This window comes from Protopterus annectens, chromosome 1.part1 (assembly GCF_019279795.1).
Source record: "Protopterus annectens isolate FY-2018-M chromosome 1.part1, PAN1.0, whole genome shotgun sequence".
NCBI lineage: Eukaryota > Metazoa > Chordata > Ceratodontiformes > Protopteridae > Protopterus > Protopterus annectens.
The window spans coordinates 294,115,569-294,140,881 of record NC_056726.1 but is presented as its reverse complement, the minus strand read 5'-3'; the positions used below and the strand labels follow the sequence as shown (position 1 = coordinate 294,140,881).

Genomic DNA, 25,313 nt, shown 5'->3' with positions numbered 1-25,313 from the left:
GTGCTCTATTTACTCTTTACTCTTATGTGCAGAGATCTGCTGGAATGGCCGATTGGCCTTGAGTTAGAAATTCCTAAGTATGTTTAGGGCAGACTGGATCCTGGAGAGAAAGGGAAGTGAAGTGGATTTTGGCAGTTGGAGAGGAGTTTGGTTGAGTCATAAATAAAGGTGCCAAATGATTTGCTGCTTGTGGCTGAAGTAGGTAGACCTGGATTATGAAGATCTGACATTGTTACGTACACAAGTTTTTTCCCCTCTTATTTTGGTGTTTGGCACAGCATTTGGGCATAATTGAGTTAGTCTGTAAGTAAAGGGACGTAAATAATTTCAGCCTTGTTAAAACAAACTGGATCACTTATTTCAGCTTCAACAAAGAGTGTAAAAGCTTAAGGACCTTGAAATTGGGTAGACTTCCTATGAAAGACTGCCATGTAATAGGGGATCTTCAAGTCTCAAGAATAGCTTTACATCTTTGGTAGTGACTGTTCTGTAATTCCAGATACTGTTTCAGATGTTTTATTGTCTTTTTTGCAGTAATGATATGTCGTTCTATTCCATTGTTGCAGTATTCTACAAGTGGATTTACCCTTCATCCCTCATGTACGTCCGGCCAATATTCCAAAGTTTTTCAGTCCCTCTGAGTGCGTTGGGCATCTGACGTGGCAGCAGCAATGTGGGCCATAAAAGTGACGTCCGCACGCACTGCCCTCAGAACTTTTCAGCCGCCAGTCATACACTAGGTGTTCCTGCTACTCGCAGACGTTGGTTTTGAAAAAATTAGATAAGTACCCCGTTGAGGATCCTTTCATTCCTTCTTTAATTTAATTATGGTTTGTTCATGTCATCGGGAAGGGGCAAGTGTAAGTGTGGCTGGCAGATTCCCCACAAGGACACTCACGATCCGTGCCTTTTTTTTGTCTGGGAAAAGAACACTACCACAAGGCTGTCCTAAGACCCGTCGTCGATTGCAGACTTTAAACCTTTATCTTGAGAACCAGTGGTTAAAGCAGCTTGCATTAGGGATGGAAGGTGTTTCCGATGCCCCAGTAGAACTGCCGAAGAGGCCAAAGTCCATGTGGCCTACTTCCGCTGCACCTCTAGCGACTGTACCTCAGTCTGTGGCTGAAAGCCTGGCAGAAGAATCTGCTTCTGCCATACAAGATAAAATGGGTGCCTTTGATGAAGCCACACAATCTCGAGCGGATGGCACGTCCTTAGAGGCACTACCGGCATCTGTTCCCAATGCCAGGGGGAACCAAATTTCTCAGTGGGCCAGTCTGATCCCATCCAGCCCTCTGACTCATGACCTTCTCCTACCCGGACTCCAGCTAGGCCGCTAAAGAAAAAACAAAAGACGAAGCATCTTTCTCCACCAGCTGCAAGCATACCAGATTGGCAAGCATTCAGCCAGAGTCTCTTCAATGCTTTTATGGCTCTATGCCTGACTTTGGTAGGAAGCCCCCACCCCTGTCCCTCCACTCCTTAGCCTTAAGCCTCGGACACTACCAGGAGAGACGAAGGGAATTTTTCAAACTCCTCCTCAGAGGACTCTCTCTTACACTTCTCAGATCTCCTCTCAACTGGGCTATGACTCCCCTGAAGAAGAGTCCATTGACCCTGACTCCCCAGCAGAGGATTTAACCTTCGGAGTGACTATTAGTAAAATGAAAGACCACTTCAAGTGGGATTCCACTGTCATGACTGAAGTACAGTAGAGGTTCTATGACCTCGTACAGATAGACACCCCCAGCCCTTCAGCTGTGCCTCCTATCCTGCCGGCCTTTCTGGATGCCTTTTCTGCATCATCCCTCAATCCTGACTCCCAGCCTCCAGCTCCACACAGGACTGATAAGCTGTACGAGGTTCCAGAAACACAGGGCCACCAACTGCCAAACTCACATGGCCAAATACTCCTTAGCCCTGCTGGAACAAGCCTCCAAGGACTTGGCCAAAATCCCATACTGTGCTGCCAAAGCCTCCCTGTCCTCCCTCCTAGCCCTCACCTGTCAGGTGAACAGACATTCCATAAGGTGTAGCTGTGATTTCAGCTGAAGCCTCAGCTAGGTCAGCTGCATCCGCTTCTGCCTTAAGGAGATATGCTTGGTTACACCTTCAGCCTTTCTCTAATGATTTCAGGGCTAAGCTGACTGATGCCCCCTTAGATCACTCTGCCTTATTTGGCTCTAAGGTTGCTGACCTATTCAGATGTCCAACAAAAAGGCAAGGAAATGCAGGACCTTAAGCACCTGCTAGTCTCACCCATTCCTAAGTTCCACAGGAACTATCTTGCCAACACTGAATTTATAAGAAAACAGTCTCATCCCATGGCCCCCTCCGGCTAGAGCTTCTCCAGCCCCCAACTAGAGGCCCCCATTTTGAGACAAGGCAGGTAGTGTCGGACTATCTGCCTGTCTCCCTCCACCCCAACCTCTCTACTCCTGTCTGCCCACCTCTCTCACAGTCTTCCTGCATGGTCCCACATAACCTCAGACAAATGGGTCCTTTCAATCATTCAGAATGGCTACTTCATGTCTTGGATCTCCCTTCCTGTATGAAAAGACATTCCTAAGCCACCCACCAGTCAGCTCCCCCTGCTGCAGCCTGTATTGCAAGCACTGCTGACCCAAGGCACCACAGAACCTGTGCCTCTGGAAGGAAAAGGAAGAGGTTTTTACTCATGAATTTTTCTGGTAACAAGGAAGGAAAGACTGTAGAGGCCTATTCTAGACCTCTTGCTTCTCAACCCTTTCCTAAAGGTCTCCACCTTCAGAATGCTCACTCTTCCCAATCTCTTCCCCCTGCTTCTGCCTCAAGGGTTCTTGGCAACTCTGGACCTAAAGGATGCTTATTTGCACATCCCAATAGTCTACATTCAGGAAATACCTGAGATTTCTAGTGAGCTCATCCCATTTTCAATTTTATGCCTTGCCCTTTGGACTTTCCACTGCATCCAGAGTCTTCACAAAATGTCTGGCTCTGGTCATCGCCTACTGCAGGACCCAGGGGATCCATATTTTCTCCTGCTTGGATGACCTGCTAATTCAGGCAGACAATACTCTGTTTCTTCTGACCCTATTGCAGTCTCTAGGCTTTCAGATAAATTACCAAAAATCTCACTGAGCCTAGTCAGGGCATTGTTTTCCTGAGGTGCAGGATTCGCACAGACCTCATGAAGGCCTACTTCCCACCAGACAAGGTTGTCTCTTTCACGGATCACCTACATTGCGCCCTCAAACATCAGAACTGATGTTTCCCCTAGCAAGACTGCAAGCGAGGAAGCTCCAATGGTACCATCTGTCATTCTGGACCCAACATTCCCACCCCTTGGAATTCAGGGTCCCCCTCCTACCTTGTTTGAAACAGGAAGTTCAGTGGTGGCTGGTAAAGTGGCCGACAACCCAGGACTGCCCCTCCAGCCACCCCCTCCCACACAGATCATGCATGTAGACATCTCAGATCTGGGTTGGGGAGCCACATTGGACCAAAGATGTGGGAAAGGTGTGTGGACAAACTCACAAGCATTAGAGCACATCAGTATCAGAGATGAGGGTTATCCTCCTAGCTCTGCAAGCATTCCTCCCTTACCGCCAGCCAGGGCCACTAAATATTTTCGTGGACAGTACCACTGTTCTGTGGTGTCTTAAACAGGGAGGGACAAAGTCTTGCCTCCTTTGCAGACTAACTCTACTTGTATGGGAGCTAGCCTCCTCACAGGGGATTACCTTCTAGGCAGTTTACATCCCCTCTCTCCACAATGTCCAGGCAGACTGTCTCAGCAGAACCACCACAAGCAACCATGAATGGATGCTTCTCAGAGAAGTCTTCCTGGATCTGGTCCACAGGTGGGGTACACCTCAAACAGACATGTTTGCCTACTCCACCAACAGGCAACTACCTGGCTTTTGCGCCAGGACTCCAAACCCCAAGGCACTGGCAACAGATACCTTCACAATTCCCTGGAAAGGGAAATTGCTGTATGCTTCCCCCCCTTCCCTCTGATTCAAAAGGTGCTGCTGAAAATACAGCAGGACAAACCGAAAATCTTGCTGGTGACTCCCTATTGGTCAAGACAGCACTGGTTCCCCCTTCTCCTCCTTTTGTCCAAGGGCGATCACCACAAGTTATCTTCCTCAGTGGACTTGATAACACAGCACAAGGGATCTCTGATACATCCACAGTGGCAGACTCTACATCTCACCCTGTGGCTGATAGGATTCTGATCCCCTTCAGACACCTGTACAATGAGGATGCGGTCAATATCTTGCAAGAGGCCAAGAAACCCAACACAAGAAAATCTTGTCTGTCTAAATGGAAAAGGTGTTCTATATGGTGTCACAAGACAGTTGGACCCACTGACAAGTGACATCCCTCTAATCCTGTCTTACCTGTGTGAACTACTGCAGACAAGCTTGGCCTACATCTCCATAAAAGCACACTTATCTGCAATTTCTGCCTGCCTCCCTTTGGATCCACTCCTTGAATCTTAGACCACCTTCGAAACTCTTCCTCAAAGGGGTACTTCACCTAAGACCCCCCCCAGGAAACCGTCCTCTCACCCCCTGGGATCTTAACTATGTCCTGGAGAAACTCACCCTAGCTCCCTTTGAACCAGCAGGCAAAGCCCCCCTAAAGCTTTGCACATGGAAAACTTTTCTATTGGTGGCTTTGACTTCAGCCAGGAGGGTCTCAGAGCTGCAAGCTGTGATGCTCAACCCATCATTCCTAGATGTCCTTCAAGGATGCATCTGCAGTCCTTACAAATGGGTTGTCCTGTCAGGCAGCCCTTCGGTCGGCCGGATTCCAAAGTCTGGGTCTGGCCTCGGCTGGTGTCGCACTTCACCCGACGTCACAGCTGCAGTTATTCGGGTATAAAGGCATCAGCCGACGCCATTTTCCTCAGTCTTTCTTGCCGCGTGGCGCCCGAAGCAGAAGCTGTTCGCAAGTGCCGGTCGATCAGAACCAGAGATTACTGCTACCAAATTCTTCTACTACCGAAGACTTCTAAAAAGCTAAGTACCCCGTTGGGGACTCTTTCTTGCCTCAGCCGATGTCAGTAAAAGTGAATAACTGTTTAACTTGTGGGAAACAAATACCTCATAAAGATTTCCACTCTTACTGCTTACCTTGTTTAGGCCCAGACCACGACGTAGCAGCTTGTCTAGCCTGTGCTTCTTTTAACCGACGGACGCCAGACGCCGGTCGAATTTGCTGAGGAGTTTTTCGCCGATTTTGCTTACATTATGCCATCGGATCCTCCGACTATGCAAATATCAAAAAGCGCAAGGAAAGGACCGACACGCGGTTTCGCCAAAACGCGAGTGTCTCGTTTCGCTGAAACCGAGCAAGCGGTTCTTCCTTCAGCCGAAAACGTACCTCCTACCGAGTCCTCTTCCAACCTCGTGGAATCTGCTTCTGATTTACCTTCTGCTCTGGCAGTTTCTCAGGAATTATCTGACACTATCCCCTTGGATATCTCCACCCCTGCACGTGGAGCTGCTAGGCCACCTGCAGCCATGTCCATTAAGGCTTTTGCCAGGGCTAAAGCAGCTAAAACTACTAAATCTGTGCCTGCTAAGACCCCCTCTCACAGGCCTAGCTCTAGTTCACAAATGCTTAGTCTAGCAGAGGATCTCATTTCTTTAATCCGGGATCCCAATCTCACAGACAGGGCCTCTCACCCACCTCCAGAGAAGAGGCCTAGAGCAGAGCCCCTGAACCAGTTTCTACAGATGATTCCTCTGATGATTCAGATAATACTAACCCTCCAGAGGCTTCTTTCTCCCCTTATGAAGACTCTGATGCTGAAGAGTCCATCCCTTCAGCCTCTCCGCCTGAGGAATTTTCCTTTGGGGAAACCTTGCATGCTATGAGGGAACAATTTCAGTGGCAGGGCCAGGATTTCTCAGACTCTAGAAAGAGGCTTAGAACCTTTCTGCATTTACCACAACATAGGCCTTTAGCCATTCCTCCAGTTCTCTCTGTTGTAGATGATGCATTTAATGATGCTTGTACTGCTCCTGATTCACTTCCACCGGCCCCTGCTAAGCCTGATAGGTACTACAGGGATGTCCTTCATGGATGCATCTGCAGTCATAACAAATGGGTTGTCCTGTCGTCAGGCAGCCCTTCGGTCGGCCGGATTCCAAAGTCTGGGTCCGGCTTCGGCTGATGTCGCACTTCACCCGACGTCATCTCTGCTGGTCTTCGGGTATAAAGGCATCAGCCGACGCCATTTTCCTCAGTCTTTCTTGCCGCGTGGCGCGCGAAGCAGAAGCTGTTCGCAAGTGCCGGTCGGTCAGATCCAGAGATTACTACTACCGAATACTACCAAGACTTCTAAAAGCTAAGTACCCGTTGGGGACTCTTTCTTGCCTCAGCCGATGTCAGAAAAAGTCAATAACTGTTTAACTTGTGGGAAACAAATACCTCATAAAGATTTCCACTCTTACTGTTTGCCTTGCTTAGGCCCAGACCATGACGTAGCAGCCTGTTGGACCTGTGCTTCCTTCAACCGAACGCTTAGGCGCCGGTCGGAGTTTGCTGAACAGTTTTTCGGCTCAGATTTTGCGACATTATGCCGCCGGATCCTCCGACTACCCAAATTGTTAAACGCAAAGAAAAGACCGACATGCGGTCCGTGGTTTCGGCGAAACCACGGTTAAGCAAGCGAGTGTCTCGGTTTCGGCGAAACCGAGAAAACTGGTCAATCTTCAGCCGAATCCATGACTACTACTGAGGCTCCTGCTACCTTATCTGAATCAGCCTCAGAAATTTTGCCTACTACTGTGGTTCCTACTGATCTATCAGACACCATCCCCTTGGAGATATCTACCCCAGCACGTGGTGCTGCTAGGCCTCCTGCAGCCATGTCTATTAAGGCCTTTGCCAGGGCTAAAGCAGCCAAATCAGCTAAAACAGTGCCTGTTAAACCACCCTCACTCAGGCCCACTTCTAGTTCACAAATGCTTACTCTGGCAGAAGATTTAATATCCTTAATTAGGGGATCCCAATCTCACCCAGACAGGGCCTCTCAGCCCCCAGAAAAGAGACCTAGAGCAGAGCCCCCCCGAGCCTGTGTCCTCTGATGATTCTCATGGATGACTCAGACATTACAGACCAGCCAGAGGCTCCTTTTTCCAATTATGAAGATTCAGATGCTGAAGAATCCATTCCAGCTGCCTCTCCACCAGAGGAATTCTCCTTTGGGGAAACCTTACATGCCATGAGAGAACAATTCCAATGGCAGGGTCAAGATTTCTCAGATTCAAGAAAAAGGCTTAGGACTTTTCTGCACTTACCACAACATAGGCCCTTAGCTATACCTCCTGTCCTATCTGTTGTGGACGATGCATTTAATGATGTCTGCACTGCACCTGATTCTTTACCTCCAGCCCCTGCCAAACCAGATAGATTTTACAGGGTGCCAGACACTCATCACCACCTATACAAGGCCCCACTTGCAGACCCCAAAACTATATCCCAGGGGCCTAAGGCAGTAGCCTCGACCACAGCAAAAAACCCTATTCCCTCTGAAAGGGAATCCAGGTCCTTAGAGAGATGGGGGAAAAAAGTCTACACCTCTGCTACTCTCTCAGCTAGAGCTTTAAACTGTCAGTTTCACATCACCAAGAGTTTATGCTTGATCAGTTAATTAAAAAGCTGTCCTCTGATGAATCTTTAGATAAGAAATATGTATTAGAAATGGTGAATAACATCCAACAGGTTAGTAACCATTCTTTAAAATGTGGCTATGATGCACTGGAGGCTTCATTTAGATCAGCCATGACTGGCACAGTGATAAGAAGGCATGCATGGTTGAAAGAACAGGTCTTGCCGGATCATGTTAAAGCTAAGCTATTGGATGCTCCTATGGATAAGGCCAGTCTATTTGGGGAACCTGCCCAGCAGGTAATGAAGAAAATGGAAGAGAAGGCAAAATCTGTACAAACAGTTAAAGATTTCCTACAGGTTCAGCCCCCAAGGTTTAGCAGGAACTGGCCTGCCAAAAATTGGTCCTTTCCTGACTCCACAAGATCCCAAAGGGGCAGGAACAGACGCTCTAGGGGCAGAAATCAATCCAGAGGAGGTGCCTCCAGAGGACGACAGTGGCAAGGCAATAACCGAGGCACAGACGCAACCACTGCCACTGCAACAGGACAATCACAGTGACTTTGCTCTGACTCCGCCTACCAGGGAGCAAATAGCAGCACCATTAGGCGGAAAGTTAGCCTTATTCTCAAAAAATTGGCACTATATTACAAAAGACAAGTGGATTTTGCAAACCATAGACCAAGGCTACCGGTTCCACTTCCACACTTTACCAGTAAAAAGAGGAATGCCAAACCTGCCCCCAAATCAAAAAATAGAAGCCCTGCACCAGACAGCAGAATTAATAAAGATGAGAGCTGTGGAAAGGGTACCAATAACAGAACAGGGCAAAGGATTCTACTCCAGACTCTTCCTAGTACCAAGAAAAGAAAAAAACTGGAGACCTATTCTCGACCTGTCCATCTTAAACACATACATCATTGTCCCAAAATTCAAAATGCTGACCCTACAGCAACTTCTTCCCATGCTGGGCAAGGAGTGTTGGCTGGTAACTCTAGATCTCAAGGAGGCATACCTGCACGTCACCATTCGACCAAATTGCAGAAGACACCTCAGATTTCTTGCAGGATCAGAGCATTATCAATTCTCAGCATTGCCCTTTGGCTTATCTACTGCGCCCAGAGTATTCACAAAATGCCTGGCATCGGTAATCGCTCACTGCAGACTACAGGGAACCCAAATTTATCCATACCTGGACGACTGCCTGTTACAAGCGGACAACAAAAGCAAGCTGACAACAGATTTACAAAGGGTCATTTACTTGCTACAAGCCCTGGGATACACAGTCAACTTTCAAAAGTCAAGACTGATACCATCCCAGACAAGAACTTTCTTGGGCGCGGAATTGGACACAGTAAAACAGATGGCATTCCTAACTGCAGAAAAACAAAAAGAACTCCCTCTTTACTTCTTGGCATTAACAAAGCAGAACAAACTAACAGCAAGAAAAGTTCTGCAGGCCTTGGGCTTCATGGCATCATGCATAATCTTGGTCCCACATGCCAGACTGCATATGAGAAAGTTACAGTGGTACCTAAAGAATTTATGGTCTCAACACAGGCACAGCTTAGAAACAGAAATACCACTAATCCCATGCTTAAAACAGGAGTTCCTATGGTGGGCTCGGGCATGCCAGTCAAACCCAGGCTTACCCTTCCACAACTTTCGAGCAACCCAAACTATCACAACGGATGCCTCAGACCTAGGATGGGGGCACACATGCTGGACAAATGCGCATAAGGACTGTGGACTCAGGACCAGCTGCGCCTGCACATAAACCAAAAAGAAATGCTGGCAGTAAAACTGGCAATCCTAAAATTCAGACCTTTCCTCAAAGAAGGCCATTTGATGATAAGGACGGACAACACCACAGTCATGTGGTACATCAACAAACAGGGGGGCACTCATTCTTACCCCTATGCAGAATGACTTTGGACCTTTGGAATCTGGCTCTCAGCTACAACATCCAGTTACAGGCAATATTTGTACCGGAAAAGAGAACACCCTAGCAGACATTTTAAGCAGAACCACCTCGGATGCTCACGAATGGATGCTACACCCGGACATCTTCAAGGCCATCACAAAGAAATGGGGAATGCCACAAATAGATCTATTCGCTTCCCCACAAAATCACCAGCTCAAAAATTCTGCACAAGGACATTCCACCCACTTGCATGGAAGGTGGACTCTCTATCCTTCAGCTGGAAAGGCCTGACAGCATATGCATTCCCACCTCTTCCCTTGATGCACAAGGTACTACTGAAAATCAGAGAGGAACGTCCAAGGATAATTCTGATAGCTCGAACTGGCCAAGACAACACTGGTACCCATTGCTATGCAGCATGTCTCAGGAGAAAATGTGGTCAATACCCTGATGCCTCTGATGTTAACTCAGAACAACTACAACATCATACATCCAAACCTAAAAACCTTGCAACTGACTGCCTGGAACATCACATAGCAGTAACTAACCCAGACCTTTCACAAAGGGTTAAAGACATTATCCTTGAAGCCCGCAGACCTTCAACAAGAAGGAACTATGCAGGAAAATGGAAAAGGTTCGTCATTTGGAGTACTGAAAGAGGAAAAGATGTGTTTAACATAGATATTGCTAACATTCTGGAGTACTTGGCAGAGCTTCTACATACAGGCCTGTCCTATTCCTCCATCAAGATACATGCATCAGCTATTTCAGCAGAATACAGCTTTGATCCTCCTGTCTTTTCACATCCTCTACTCAGGCAGTTTCTCAGAGGGATCAAGAATGTAAAACCTCCTAGGAAACCACCATTACCAGCATGGGACTTGAATTTTGTACTAGAAAAGTTGACACTCCCTCCGTTTGAACCAGCAGCAACAGCAGATCTACAACACCTGTCATGGAAAACTGCTTTCCTACTGGCTATTACTTCAGCAAGGAGGGTTTCGTAACTACAGGCCTTAATGGCAGTGCAACCCTTCTTCCATCAAGATAGGGTGTCCATGAGAACTAATCCTACATTTATGCCTAAGGTGGTATCCAGAGTGTCTTTAAACCAGGCAATCCACCTACCTACCTTCTTTCCCAATCCACAAAACAGAGGTGAAAGAATAATGCATACCTTGGATGTACACAGACAGTTACGCTACTACCTGGACAGAACCAAAGGTAACAGAAAAACTGACCAGCTCTTTGTAGCCTATGCAACAGGAAGGGAAGGAAAAGCAATTTCCAAACAGACAATCTCCAAATGGATAGGAAATTGCATAAGATTCTGTTACTCCTACCATGGAAAACCAATTCCACAGAACATAAGACCTCATTCTACAAGGGCTACAGCCACTACCACAGCTTTCTTAAGAGGAGTGGCAACCAAGGACATTATTGAGGCGGCTACTTGGACCTCCGTGCATACATTTGCCAAGCATTACAATTTACCTCTATATTCTAGATCCCGAGCAGGGTTTGCCACTGCTGTACTGCAAGGGATCCTGACTACACCATAATTATTATTCCTCCTCTAGTTTGGCTATGGTATTCTACCCATTTGTTATGACTGCAGATGCATCCATGAAGGACATAGTACAGTTTTGTACCTACCATAAATGTAGATGTCCGAACTGGATAGCATCTGCAGTCAGGATTACCTCCTCCTTCCCTCTGCGGTACTCCTAGGGTATTTACCCTCCTAATAGCTAGCTGGGGGGGGGGGAGTCTCTTATGGTGTATTTGTTTGTATATATGTACATACATGTTTATTTTTTGTTTGCCTTCTACTATTTTGGAAACATTGGCATTTATCCAAAATTTTGCTTTCCAAGAGGGCAATTGGCATCTGGGGCAAGAAACACTGAGGAAAATGGTGTCGGCTGATGCCTTTATACCCGAAGACCAGCAGAGATGACGTCGGGTGAAGTGCGACATCAGCCGAAGCCGGACTCAGACTTTGGAATCCGGCCGACCGAAGGGCTGCCTGATGACAGGACAACCCATTTGTTATGACTGCAGATGCTATCCAGTTCGGACATCTACATTTATGGTAGGTACAAAACTGTACTTTCCGGATACTCATCACCATTTGTATAAGGCTCCTTTTGCAGATCCCGAGACTTTCTCCCAGGGTCCTAAGGCTGTAGCAGCTACTTCTGCCAAAAACCCCCTCCCCTCTGAAAGGGAATCCAGGTCCTTAGAGAGATGGGGTAAAAAAGTTTACACCTCTGCAACTCTTTCAGCTAGAGCATTGAACTGTCAATTCCACATGATCCAGTATCAAGAATTTATGCTAGACCAGTTAACCAAAAAGTTGTCCTCTGAACCATTAGACAAAAAATCTGTTCAGGAAATGGTACATAACATTCAGCAGGTCAGTAACCATTCCTTAATATGCGGCTTATGATGCACTGGAAGCTTCCTTCAGATCAGCCATGACTGGCACAATTATCAGAAGGCATGCATGGTTAAAAGAGCAGGCCTTACCAGACCATGTGAAATCCAAATTACTAGATGCTCCCATGGACAAGATCAATTTGTTTGGCTCTCCTGCACAACAGGTGCTGAAGAAGATGGAAGAGAAGGCAAAATCTGTCCAAACAGTGAAAGATTTCTTACAGGTCCAACCTCCAAGATTTAGCAGGAATTGGCCCCCCAAGAATTGGTCCTTTCCAGACTCCTCCAGAGCCCAGAGAGGCAGGAATAGGCGTCCAAGAGGCCGAAGTCAATCCAGGAGTGCCTACAGGGGACGCCAGTGGCAAGGTAACAACCAGCGAGGTGCAGCCACGGACACAGCCACCATCACTACTACAAGACAATCACAGTGACTTGGCTCTAGCACCACCTACCAGGGAACAACTAAAAGCACCCTTGGGCGGGAAGCTAGCTTTATTTTCAGTAAACTGGCATTACATCACAAGAGACAAGTGGATTTTGCAGACAATAGACCAAGGTTACAGGTTTCACTTCCATACTCTACCAGGGAAGAGAGGAATGCCAAACCTACCTCCAAATCAAAAGGCAGAAGCTCTAAAACAAATATCTCAATTATTAAAAATGAGAGCTGTGGAAAAGGTACCATCTATGGAGCAAGGACAGGGATTTTACTCCAGACTCTTCCTGGTACCAAGAAAAGAAAGCAAATGGAGACCTATTCTCGACCTGTCCGCTTTAAACACATTCATCATTGTTCCAAAATTCAAAATGCTGACCCTACAGCAGCTTCTTCCCATGCTGGGCAAGGAGTCTTGGCTGGTAACTCTAGATCTCAAGGAGGCATACCTGCACGTCCCCATATGACCAGATTGCAGAAGATACCTCAGATTTCTTGCAGGATCAGAGCATTATCAATTCTCAGCATTGCCCTTTGGCTTATCTACTGCGCCCAGAGTGTTCACGAAATGCCTGGCATCAGTAATTGCTCATTGCAGGCTCCAGGGAATCCAAATCTATCCTTACCTGGACGACTGCCTGATACAAGCGGACAACAAAATCAAGTTAGCAGAAGACTTGAAAAGGGTCATTTACCTACTACAAGCCCTGGGATACACAGTCAATATAAACAAGTCAAGGCTGGTACCATACCAAAGGATAACCTTCTTGGGTGCAGAGCTGGACACATCGAAGCAAATGGCATTCCTAACAGTAGAAAAACAGGAGCAACTCCCTCTATACTTCTTGGCATTAACAAAGCAGAACCATCTAACAGCAAGAAAAGTCCTGCAAGCCTTGGGTTTCATGGCATCCTGCATAATATTGGTTCCACATGCCAGACTGCATATGAGAAAGTTACAGTGGTACCTAAGGAATTTATGGTCTCAGCACAAGCACAGCCTAGAAACCCAAATTCCAATAATTCCATGCCTGAAGCAAGAATTCCAATGGTGGGCTCAGGCCTGTCAATCAAACAAAGGATTGCCCTTCCACAACACTCAACCAAGCCAAACCATTACCACGGACGCCTCATACCTCGGTTGGGGGGCCCATATGCTGGACAAGTGCATACAAGGCTTATGGACGCAAGACCAGCTGCACCTACACATAAATCAAAAGGAAATGCTGGCAGTAAAACTGGCAATTCAGACTTTCAGACCATTTCTTTGACAAGGTCAACTGTTGATAAGGACAGACAACACCACAGTTATGTGGTACATCAACAAACAGGGAGGCACACATTCGTACCCTCTATGCCGGATGGCAATGGATCTCTGGAATGTGGCCCTGAGTTACAACGTTCAGTTACAAGCAATTTTTGTACCAGGAAAAGAAAACATTCTAGCAGACATACTAAGCAGGACTTCCACGGATGCCCACGAATGGATGCTGCATCAGGACATCTTCAAAACCATTACAAGAAAATGGGGACTCCCTCAAATAGACTTATTTGCATCCCCACGCAATCACCAACTAAAGAAATTCTGCACAAGGACGTACCACCCACTTGCTTGGAAGGTGGACTCCTATCTTTCAGTTGGAAAAACCTGACAGCATATGCATTCCCACCACTTCCTTTGATGCACAAGGTGCTATTGAAGATCAAAGAGGACCGTCCAAGGATCATCCTGATAGCTCCGGACTGGCCAAGACAACATTGGTACCCATTACTGAGGAGCATGTCTCGGGAACAAATATGGCACCTACCCCTTGTTCCCTTGCTGTTAACACAGAACAACTACAACACCCTGCATCCAAACCTGAAAACACTGCAGCTAACTGCCTGGAACATTGCATAAGAACAAATAACCCAAATTTATCCCAAAGGGTAAAAGACATTATCTTGGAGTCTCGCAGACCCTCAACAAGGAAAAATTATTCAGCAAAATGGAAAATATATTCCATTTGGAGTACTGAAAAAGGAGAGAATGTGTCACTGGTAAACATAGCCAACATCCTGGAAAACTTGGCAGAGCTCTTCCACAAAGGTCTGTCCTATTCTTCCATTAAGATTCATGCATCAGCTATTTCAGCAGAATACGACTTGGATCCTCCAGTCTTCTCACATCCTCTGCTCAGGCAGTTTCTGAGAGGAATTAAAAATGTAAAACCTCCTAGGAAGCCACCATTGCCAGCATGGGACTTGAACTTTGTACTAGAAAAATTGACACACCCTCCATTTGAACCAGCAGCAAAAGCAGTTTCTGAGAGGAATTAAAAATGTAAAACCTCCTAGGAAGCCACCATTGCCAGCATGGGACTTGAACTTTGTACTAGAAAAATTGACACTCCCTCCATTTGAACCAGCAGCAAAAGCAGATTTACAATTCTTATCATGGAAAACTGCTTTCCTACTGGCAATCACTTCAGCAAGAAGGGTATCTGAGCTACAGGCATTAATGGCAGTACAGCCCTTCCTGATCTTCCATCAAGATAGTGTCCATGAGAACAAATCCTACTTTTATGCCTAAGGTGGTCTCCAAAGTATCTTTGAATCAGGCTATCCACCTACCTACATTCTTCCCCAACCCACAGAACAGGGGAGAAAGACTGCTGCATACCTTGGATGTGCATAGAAAATTACGCTACTACTTGGACAGGACCAAGAGCAATAGAAAAACTGACCAGCTACTGGTAGCATATGCAACAGGAATGGAAGGAAAAGCAATTTCAAAACAGACAATCTCTTAGTGGATAGGAAATTGCATTAGATTTTGTTACTCCTACCATGGGAAGAAAACTCCAGAAAACATCAGGCCTCACTCTACAAGGGCTACAGCCACTACCACAGCTTTTCTTGAGGAGTGGCTACCAAAGACATTTTAGAGGCTGCTACTTGGAGCTCCGTGCATACATTTGCCAAGCATTATAATTTACCTTTATACTCTAGATCCCGAGCAGGTTTTGCCACTGCTGTTTTGCAAGGGATCCTAACTACACCATAATTTCATTTCTCCTCCTCCCCGAGTTTGGCTATGGTATTCTACCCATTTGTAAGGACTGCAGATGCATCCTTGAAGGACATAGTACAGTTTTGTACCTACCATAAATGTAGATGTCCGATAGGAATGCATCTGCAGTCAGGATTACCCACCCTCCTTCCCCTCTGTGGTACTCCTAGGGTATTTGCCCATCTTGTAGCTAGCTGGGGGAATCTATTATGGTGTATTTGTTTGTATATACATGTACATACATGCTTATTTTTGAATTTGCTCTCTACTATTTGGAATCATTTGCATTTATCCAAATTTAGCCTTCCTAGAGGGCACCTGGCATCTGGGGCAAGAAACACTGAGGAAAATGGCATCGGCTGATGCCTTTATACCCGAATAACTGCAGCTGTGACGTCAGGTGAAGTGCGACACCAGCCGAGGCCAGACCCAGACTTTGGAATCCGGCCGACCGAAGGGCTGCCTGACGACAGGACAACCCATTTGTAAGGACTGCAGATGCATTCCTATCGAACATCTACATTTATGGTAGGTACAAAACTGTACTTTTTCCACCTTGACGGGGTTACTTTGCTGTCAGAACTAACCCCTCCTTCGTGCCCAGGGTGGTCAACGACCTATCCTTGAACCAGGCCATTCACCTACCAACCTTTTTCCCTAACCCACAGGGGAACAGTGAGAGAACACTCTATTCCCTAGATGTTCACAGATAGCTTAGGTTTTATCTCCATAAGACCAAGTCCATTAGAAAGTCTGACCAGCTTTTTGTCTCCTTCCACCCCAGAGCCGTGGGGAAAGCAGTGACCAAACAAACCATTTTGGCCTGGATATCCAGGGCTATCTCCTTTTGTTACACATACCATGGGAAAACCTTGCAGGACAGTGTTAAAGCCCACTCCACCAGGGCTATGGCCTCCTCCGGAGCCTTCTTTAAGGGGCTAGACACCAGCACAATACTGGAAGCTGCCACTTGGTCTTCAGTGCACACCTTCACCAAACATTGCAAACTGGACCTGATCTCTAGGGCCAGGGTGAAGTTTGCTAGGGCTATACTTTACGGATTCCTAGAAACTTCTACCAGACCACCACCCCATTCACAGTGAGCTTTGGCACTCGCCCACTTGTAGAATACTGCAACATTGGAATAGAAGGACATAGAAAATTTGTGTAAAGTCTTGCCATAACCATAGCTGCATGTTGCAGTATTCCTTCCCAACCTCCTTCCCCTCCTGTCAGGTTGCACTTGTTTCTCTGGATGGCACTGGATGGGCTGTGCCCTCCTAGGACCGACTTCGACTAGGGCCTTCTGTTCTGAGGGCTGGTGTGTGAGGATGTCACTTTCATGGCCCACGTTCCTGCTGCCACATTAGACGCCCGATGCACTCTGAGGGGTGAAAAACTTGAATACTGGCTGGACGTACGTGAAGGATGAAGGGTAAACCCACTTATAGAATACTGCAACATGGAAGAGAAGAACATCTATGGTTATGGTAAGATTTTACACAACTTTTCTTTCTTGGGATTTTTGCCTGATCTCCAGTGGTTTGCAAAATTTCTCCTGTCCAGGCAGATGCCCTCTCACTGGGTGTAAGCATGTCAGTGGTGTGCGAGTTGTCTCCCCATGTCCTTGTTGGTTAATTCTTGCTGCAGAACAAGTGCACATAGGTGATCATTGACCTATATATTTACTTTTCCTGTTAATGTTTTTATCTGTTGTAGCTTTTCAGTCATCTTGTATAGAAGAATGTAGATTGGTGCATTTTGCGTAGGAGCAGGTCTCCACATAGACTTCCACACACATTACTTTATTTGGAGCCTCAACACAATGCCCAAAGTGCCCTTATTGTGTATTCTTTGACCAGCAAACAATTGACCAGGGAGAACACTTCATCCAAAAGACCATTAAGAGGAGAGCCAAGATCACCCAAGACTATTTGAATCTGAGAAGGCTGCATGCAATGACCAAAACCTTGCAAGTGGTTGACGGTGTCTGGCAGTTTGGTACAGAAATTTGACTATTACTATTGCTAGATGTAGACAGTGCAGCAGTCCTGGGCTTGAGTCCCACAACCTCCTTTTTACCTACTTTGTGGCTCTGATCAAGTCACTTAACCAGGCACTGCTCCTGGGTTACCCTGGAAAAGGGAGCGTGTGTCTGGTGGGCTTAATTGTGTAACTGATTCAATTAAATCTTGTGGTATCAGTGAAGATTACGGCAGATACCTCAGAAAAAAAGTACCTTTAAGAAAAGGAACTGAGGTGGAGAGCCATGTTCATTTAGAAGTTTGACTTGCCTAGCACAGACAGGTGGTGGTCCCATTGTGGCTGTTCTGTAGCTTCATCCCTGTGATCTACAGATTGCTGTGAGACCTCTGCAGCCTTGACCCTATCATTAACAGATTGCTCTAATGTCTGTGGTGCTGCCTCTAAGCAGGCCACACTTGAGTGTTTGGTGCATGGGGGGGGGTGGCTTTGGCTTCAAAACTTGGGTCATCTGCAGCTGCCTCCATTTGGGGACCTCAAATGCAGTCACTCCCAGGTCAAGGCCCAAGGCACCAGGCAGCTACTATCTTACCTCAACATGAACTAGGTGGACTTTCATTACTCTGCTTTTTGGGATTCCTCTCAGGACTTAATTTGATGGAGGATTGTTTATATTTTGTAAAAATGTAAACATTTACAGTATATGAGTTAATTTCATAGTGACTTAATTTTAAGAGAAAGGTGATTCCCATACCTTCCCCCAAAAATCACTTTCTTGTCAGTCAAAGGTGGATGACTTTGCATTTGTTGGCTAGATGTGCTCTCCCAATTATGAGTTGGAAACTGAGGACACCGTATCCCCTGCCTTCATCACCAGAGGATTTCTAATTTAGCAGTACCCTGAACAGAATGAGTGGGAGTCCAAGGAGTTCTCATATGTCCGGAAGAGCTGGTCAGACATATCCTGGGCTTGTGTGAACTAAAACCTTTAGCAATACTTTTGAGTGATAGAAGCCTTGGCAGATGCATATAGTAGTACTTGTCTGGAAGCAGACTTCATTCAGGTGCGAAGAGGAAATTGGACTGATATTCCTGGTAGTTGACTGTTGCAGTACTGACCCTTGGGATTCCCGCATGTAGGAGATCAAAGACTGACCAGAATAGTGAATCTTTCACCTACCCCTCCTCCTCCTGGCCTGGTAAACTCCCTCATAGGATCTTAGGAAATACTGGCCAGATTCTGTAACTATTTACACCTTGTTAGTATTGTAGACTGAAAGGATTCGAGAGACAAGGGCCTTAGGAAGGGGATACTGGATTTATGTAGCCTCTCTTCTCTGTTAGTCAGGTGCTTCATGAAAAGTGGCTATGATGTAGTAACTGCATCATGTAGCGCAGTTGCCACAAGGTCTGTGGTTAGAATACATGCCTGGTTTGGGAGTAAGCCCCTTCCAGAGCAGGCAAAGCTCTTAGATGATACAGGATAAGGAGTTCCTCTTTGACTCCCTGCACAAAAAGTTCTCAGAAAGCTGGAGGAGAGGGAAAAAACATATAATCCATTGTAGACCTCTCATTCTCCACAACTTGGGTGTATTGGGAGTTATCCCTGCAAAATTTTACCATATCCTTCCAAACCAGGGCAAAGACAAACTCCAGAGTAGGAAGGATGGAAAATTTCCAAAGAGGTGAAAGCTGACATCTAAAGTTGAGCTTTGAGGGGAGCTCAGGGCTAGGGCAGCCCACAGGGAGAATCTATGACTCTCCTAAGCTCCTTGCTCCTCATTCCTCCAAAATACCTCCTCCCAATCAAAAGATTCAAACAGCTTTAAAAATTACTGTGATTTGCTTTTGGAGTTTAGGATGGTCTCTGAACATTGGTCACTGTTTGACCCCACTAGACAAGTTACTTCCGTAGGGGTTGTCATGACGTCGACAAGCAGAAGGCATTCCTACTACCAGAAAAGATCTTGTTCCTCTCTCAGTATTTCAGTAGGGTGGCCAACCTCTGCAGCATCTTGGCCAGGAAGTTAATCAGATTGCTGGGATACAAGGCATTCTGCATATTTGTGCTTCTAGGCATGTTGTACTTCAGTGGTATTTCATGAACAGGTAGTGTCAACGTCTACACTTAAGACTAGTATACTCCTTTTTTTTTTTTTTCTGCCCCCCCCCCCCCCCATTGCATACGTAAGGAGAAAGTACAGTTGTGTACACTTACCATAAATGTTCAAGTGTGTTCATTGTTGCAATCATTACATTTGGGTTATCTGCTTGCAGGTAGCCCTCAGTCGGCCTGATTAACAAAGTCTTGGGTCCTGCGTCGGTTGCTGTCTCTTCCGTGACGTCAGGTCGTCAGGGATATAAAACATGCAGCCAACGTCATTACGTCAGTTTTTCTTGCCCCAGATGTCAGGTGCCCCCCCCAGTGGGAAGCAGTTAAATCTATAAATATACAAGGTTATACCTCAAACAAAAAAAAAAAAAGCAAATGCACCAAAAAGCTTTTAAGCTTTGAAAAGGAGAAAAGAGGTATAGCCAAATGAAGTCTGGGGGCTGGACGGAGGGTAACCAGGACTGCAATAGTGAATACACTCGAACATCTACATTTATGGTAATTGTACAGAACTGTACTATGTTCTTCGTGTTTCACTGTTGCAGTCATCACATTTGTGTAGATTCCCAAAGCTAAGGATGGGAGGAGGAATTTAGATAGCATTAGGATCAGCTATAAGGCCATGCAAAACTACAGTGGCAAAGCCAGCTCTGGATTCAGAGAAAATTGGCAAATGGTAATGCTTGGTGAAAATGTGTACAGAACGTCAGGTAGCAGCTTCTAGGATGTCCCTGGTAGGTACGCCTCTGAGAAAGGCTGTAGAGGTAGATGCAGCTCTGGTTGAGTGGGATCTGATACCCTGTGGGGATAGGTTTTCCATGGTGCTTATAGCAGAAATGAATGCAGTGGCCTATCCATTTGGAGATGGTTCACTTTGAAATAGCCTTCCCCTCTGTCCCTGCAGCAAATGCCACCAGCAGTTGTTCAGATTTCCTTTGAGGTTTAGACCTGTCCAAGTAGAATCTAAGTTGTCTGTGCACATTTAAGGAGTGCAGTATCCATTTCCCTTTGTTCTCTGTGGATTAGGAAAGAAGGTAGGCAAATGAATGGACTGATTAAAGGCCACATTGGATACCACCTTTGGCATGAAAGAGGGATTGGTCCTGAGGGGGACACCCTGTCCGCATGAAAGATGATGAAAGGCTCCACTGCCTTAAGGGCCTTAAATTCAGATACCCTTCTTGCTGATGTGATTGCTAAAAGGGAAGCTGTTTTCCAAGGAAGGAATTTTAAATCTACAGTAGCAGCTGGTTCGAAAGGAGGAAGGGTGAGTTTCTCCAATACAAAGTTAAGGTCCCAGGCTGAAGTTGGCGCTCTCCTGGGTTGTCTTAAATATTTGGCCTCTTGAGCAGTGGAAGAGAGAAGAGGGGAGGTTCTGTGTTATAATGAGCTGAAATGGCTGAGGCGTGAATTTTTATTGAGGAAAAAGACAGGCCTTTGAGAAGCATCTCAGATGTTCGTGTTACACTGCTGCAGTCATTGCACTTGGGTTATCCTGCTGTCAGGCGGTCCCGCAGTCGGCCAGAGTTCCAAAGTCTTGATCCAGTGTCTGTTGCTTCTTCCCTGACATCAGTGTGCCAGGGGTATATAAGATGCATCCGATGTCATTTTCTTCAGTCTTTCTTGCCGCGCGGTGCCCGAAGCAGAAGCAGTTCGCAAGTGCCAGTCAGCCGACTCCTGAGATTTTCAAAGTCGAATTTCAGATCCGAAGTCTTCAATAAAGCTAAGTACCCCATTGGGGAAACTTTTTTCTTGCCTCAGACCGATGTCAGAAAAAGTTAATTGTATTTCTTGTGGGAAGCAAATACCTCATAAGGACTTCCACTCTTACTGTATTCCATGCCTAGGCCCTGATCACGACATCACTAGTTGTCGGTTTTGTGCTAGATTTAACAAACGCACTATAAAAGACGTTTTGATTTTGCTTTGCACTATTTTGGACGAAGTTTCAATTATACCATGCCTTCGGATCAACAGACTACCTCAATACCAAAAAAATGCAAAGACGAGGATAAAGACAGGCATCCGAGGTCCAAAACAGACAACGAAACCTCTTCTAGGCCTGTTGCCGGTTCTCAGTGAGGTGCTTTCGCAGCCCCTGACACCCGCTACCTCAGAGCCACAGGCCGCTTCCGACTCCCACGTGGAGACAGCTAGGCCTCTGGAAACTCAAGGTATTGGGCCTACGGAAACCAATCCCTCAGATGGGTCTGGAGCCGCTGAGCAGGCATTTGCTTCTGAGGGTGTTTTCAGACCTTCACAACTTACCATTAAAACAACAGCCAAGACAAAGGTACCATTAAAGACAAAGAAACAAGTACAGCATTCTCCTGGACAGTCCTCCATGCCTAAGAAACAAATGCTTAAAATGGCCGAAGACCTCATTACTCTAATCAGGGGTTCCCATCCTCCTCCTGAGAAAAGTCCTAGGCAGGATACAGACCTATGATTCCTCTGATCAGGTTTCCATTTCTTCTGATTCCTCTTCAGACCAGGGATACTCTCTAGCCCCCCAATGAGGACTCTGATGCTGAAGAATCTATCCCTTCAGCCTCTCCTCCTGAGGATTATTCTTTTTGGGGAAACTTTACATACCACGAGGGAGCATTTCCATTGGGAAAGTCAGGATTACTCAGAATCCAAGAAAAGGCTCAGGGATTTCCTTTTATTGCCTCAGCACAGGCCGCTGGCTATTCCGCCTGTGCTAGACATTGTGGATGATGTGTTCTCTGAATCCAGCATATCTCCTGATCGTTTGCCCCCTGCTCCAGCCAAGCCAGACGGGTACTATAGAGTCCTTGACTCTCTCAAGTCTCTTTACAAAAACCCTTCTGCTGATCCAGAAACTATTTCCCAGGGTCCAAAAGGGGTTAAGGCTTCCATTGCAAAAAATCCAGTACCCTCTGACAGATTCCAGAGCTTTGGATAGATGGGGGAAGAAAGTATACACCTCTGCAACCTTAGCCGTAAGAGCTTTAAATTGCCAGTTTCACATGTTTAAGTACCAACAATATTTAATGGCTCAGTTAAAACAGAAAATGCTTGCAAGCTCAGAAGCTCCTGATTGTAAAGAAATACAGGATTTATTGCATGCAGTTGAACAGGTGGGAAAACATACTCTGCAGTGTGGTTTTGATTCTTTAGAGGCCTCTTGTAGAGCCGCAGTTATAGGCTCTGTGATTCGAAGACATGCTTGGTTAAAAGAACAGAGTTTACCTGATCATGTTAAGGCAAAATTATTGGATGCTCCTTTACAGCATGGTACCTTGTTTGGTGTTAAGGCAGAAGAGGTGTTAAAGAAAATGGAGGATAAAGCTAAAGCTATGCAAATAGTCAAGGATTTCTTACAGGTACAGACACCTCGGTTTAGCAGAAATTGGCCAACAAAGAATTGGTCCTTTCTGGTGTCAGACAGGCCACAGAGAGGCAGATACAGACGCTCAAGAGGCAGATCTTAACCCCAAGGCTCAAACAGACAACGACAGTGGGGGCACCTCAACCCCAAAAGGAGGTGAGGACAAGTCTCAACCTTACAGGAAACAGTCACAATGACTTTCCCCTTCGTATGCCAAGCACGTCCCTTTTGGAAGCCCCCTTAGGGGGGAAAACTAGCACTTTTTTCTCAAAACTGGCAAACAATCACCCAAGACAAATGGGTTCTGAATGTTGTCTCTCAAGGTTACAGGTTCCACTTTCATACTTTGCCAAGGCTAAAAGGAATGCCAGACCTGCCACAAAATCAATGGGCAGAGGCACAAAAACAAATTTCAGCCCTCATGGACATGAGAGCTATTTAAAAAGTATCACAACAGGAACAAGGACACGGATTTTACTCAAGACTCTTCCTGGTCCCCAGAAAGGACAAGGCCTGGAGGCCCATACTAGACCTTTCAATTCTGAATACTTACCTGGATATTCCAAAATTCAAAATGTTGGCACTACAGCAGCTTCGGTACCCATGCTGGGCAAGAAGGCTTGGCTTGTTACTCTGGACCTCAGAGGCATACCTGCATGTCCCTATCAGACTAGATTACAGAAGATACCGCAGATTCAAAGCTGGTACAATGAGCTACCAATTCTCTGCACTGCCCTTTGGCTTATCTACTGCACCCAGGGTCTTCACAAAGTTCCTGGCACCAGTAATTGCATTTTGCAGACAAAAAGGAATTCAAATATATCCATACCTGGATGACTGCCTCATTCAAGCAGAGACAAAGAACATTCTTCTACAGCATCTGGTGTTTGTAAAAAGGTTGCTAATTTCTCTAGGGTACACAGTAAACGAAAAGAAGTAAAAACTAGTGCCCTCGCAACAGATTATATTCCTGGGTGCCAGCTTAAATACAACGGCCCAGATTGCTTACCTCACGCCAGACAAACAAGTTCAACTAACTCAATATTTTCAGTTACTGGCAAAAAAGTCCCATCTCCCTGCAAGAAAAATTCTGCAGGCCCTGGGATTCATGGCATCCTGCATTCTACCAATATCATATGCCAGACTGCATATGAGGAAATTGCAATGGTACTTAAAAATTGTTTGGACTCAACACTCACAGTTTAGAAGCAGTAATACCAATGATACCCTGCCTACAACAGGAGATTCGATGGTGGGCACAGACATGTCACCTAAACAAGGGTCAGCCTTTTACCCAACCCACAGCCAGGCAAACTCTAACAGCAGATGCTTCGGATTACGCCTGGGGAGCACACATGGCAGGAAAATGCATTCAGGGCAAGTGGACCACAGACCAGATGCATCTTCACATCAATCAAAAAGAGATGTTGGCTGTTCAAAATGCCCTAACTGCTTTCAAGGACCTTCTGCATCCAGGACAATTATTACTAAAGACAGACAACACCACAGTAATGTGGTATATAAACAAGCAAGGGGGCACTCATTCTTATCCCCTATGCAGGCAAGCCATGACCTTGTGGAGCACAGCTCTAACGTATCAAGTTCACCTGCAAGCACAATTCCTGCCAGGAAAGAAAAATACTCTGGCAGATCTAAGCAGAAATATCATGGACCCTCACGAATGGAAATTGAATCCACAAATCTTCAGCATGGTAACGCAAAAATGGGGATGCCCAGACATAGATCTTTTTGCCTCCCCACTGAATTGCCAACTACAAAAATTCTGCACAAGGACTTATCACAAACAAGCATGGAAAGTGGATGCTCTCTTGTTCAACTGGAAAAACCTAAAAGTTTATGCCTTCCCGCCACTGCCTTTCCTTTCAAAGGTACTCCTAAAAGCCAGACAAGAAAAACCACAGATGATCCTGATTGCTCCAGACTGGCCACACCAGCACTGGTACCCCATCTTAAGGAACTTAGCTCAAGGACCACCGTGGATTTTGCCTCAAATTCCACACCTTCTGACTCAACAAAACAATCTGATCCTGCACGGTCATCTCAAAACCCTAAACCTAGCTGCATGGCAGATACATTAGCCAAACAGGCAACACCTCTCTCTAAAGCTGTTATGGATGTCATTTTGGAGGCCAGGAGGCCTAGCACCAGGAAAGCTTACTCTGAAAGATGGAAAAGATTCTACGCCTGGAACCAGGCTCAAAACCTTGACTCTCTTGTTCCAAACATTCCTCAGATTTTGCAATACTTAACTGAGATGCAGGACAGAGGCCTATCCTTCTCATCAGTTAAGATCCACGCCTCTGCCATTTCAGCACATTACAACACGGATCCTCCTTTATTCTCTCATCCCTTGCTAAAGCAGTACCTCAGAGGAAAAAA

The 25,313-nt window shown here is 46.1% G+C and overlaps 1 protein-coding gene across 1 annotated transcript in view; it reads left to right on the top strand.

The window, feature by feature from the left end:
• LOC122804616 (putative RNA-binding protein Luc7-like 2) overlaps positions 1-25,313 on the top strand; it is a 1,326,948-nt gene that overhangs the window by 242,953 nt on the left and 1,058,682 nt on the right. Inside the window, exon 6 of the mRNA XM_044074589.1 lies at positions 2,699-2,710. Coding sequence (XP_043930524.1) covers positions 2,699-2,710 — 12 coding nt within the window. The remainder of the gene's footprint in view (positions 1-2,698; positions 2,711-25,313) is intronic.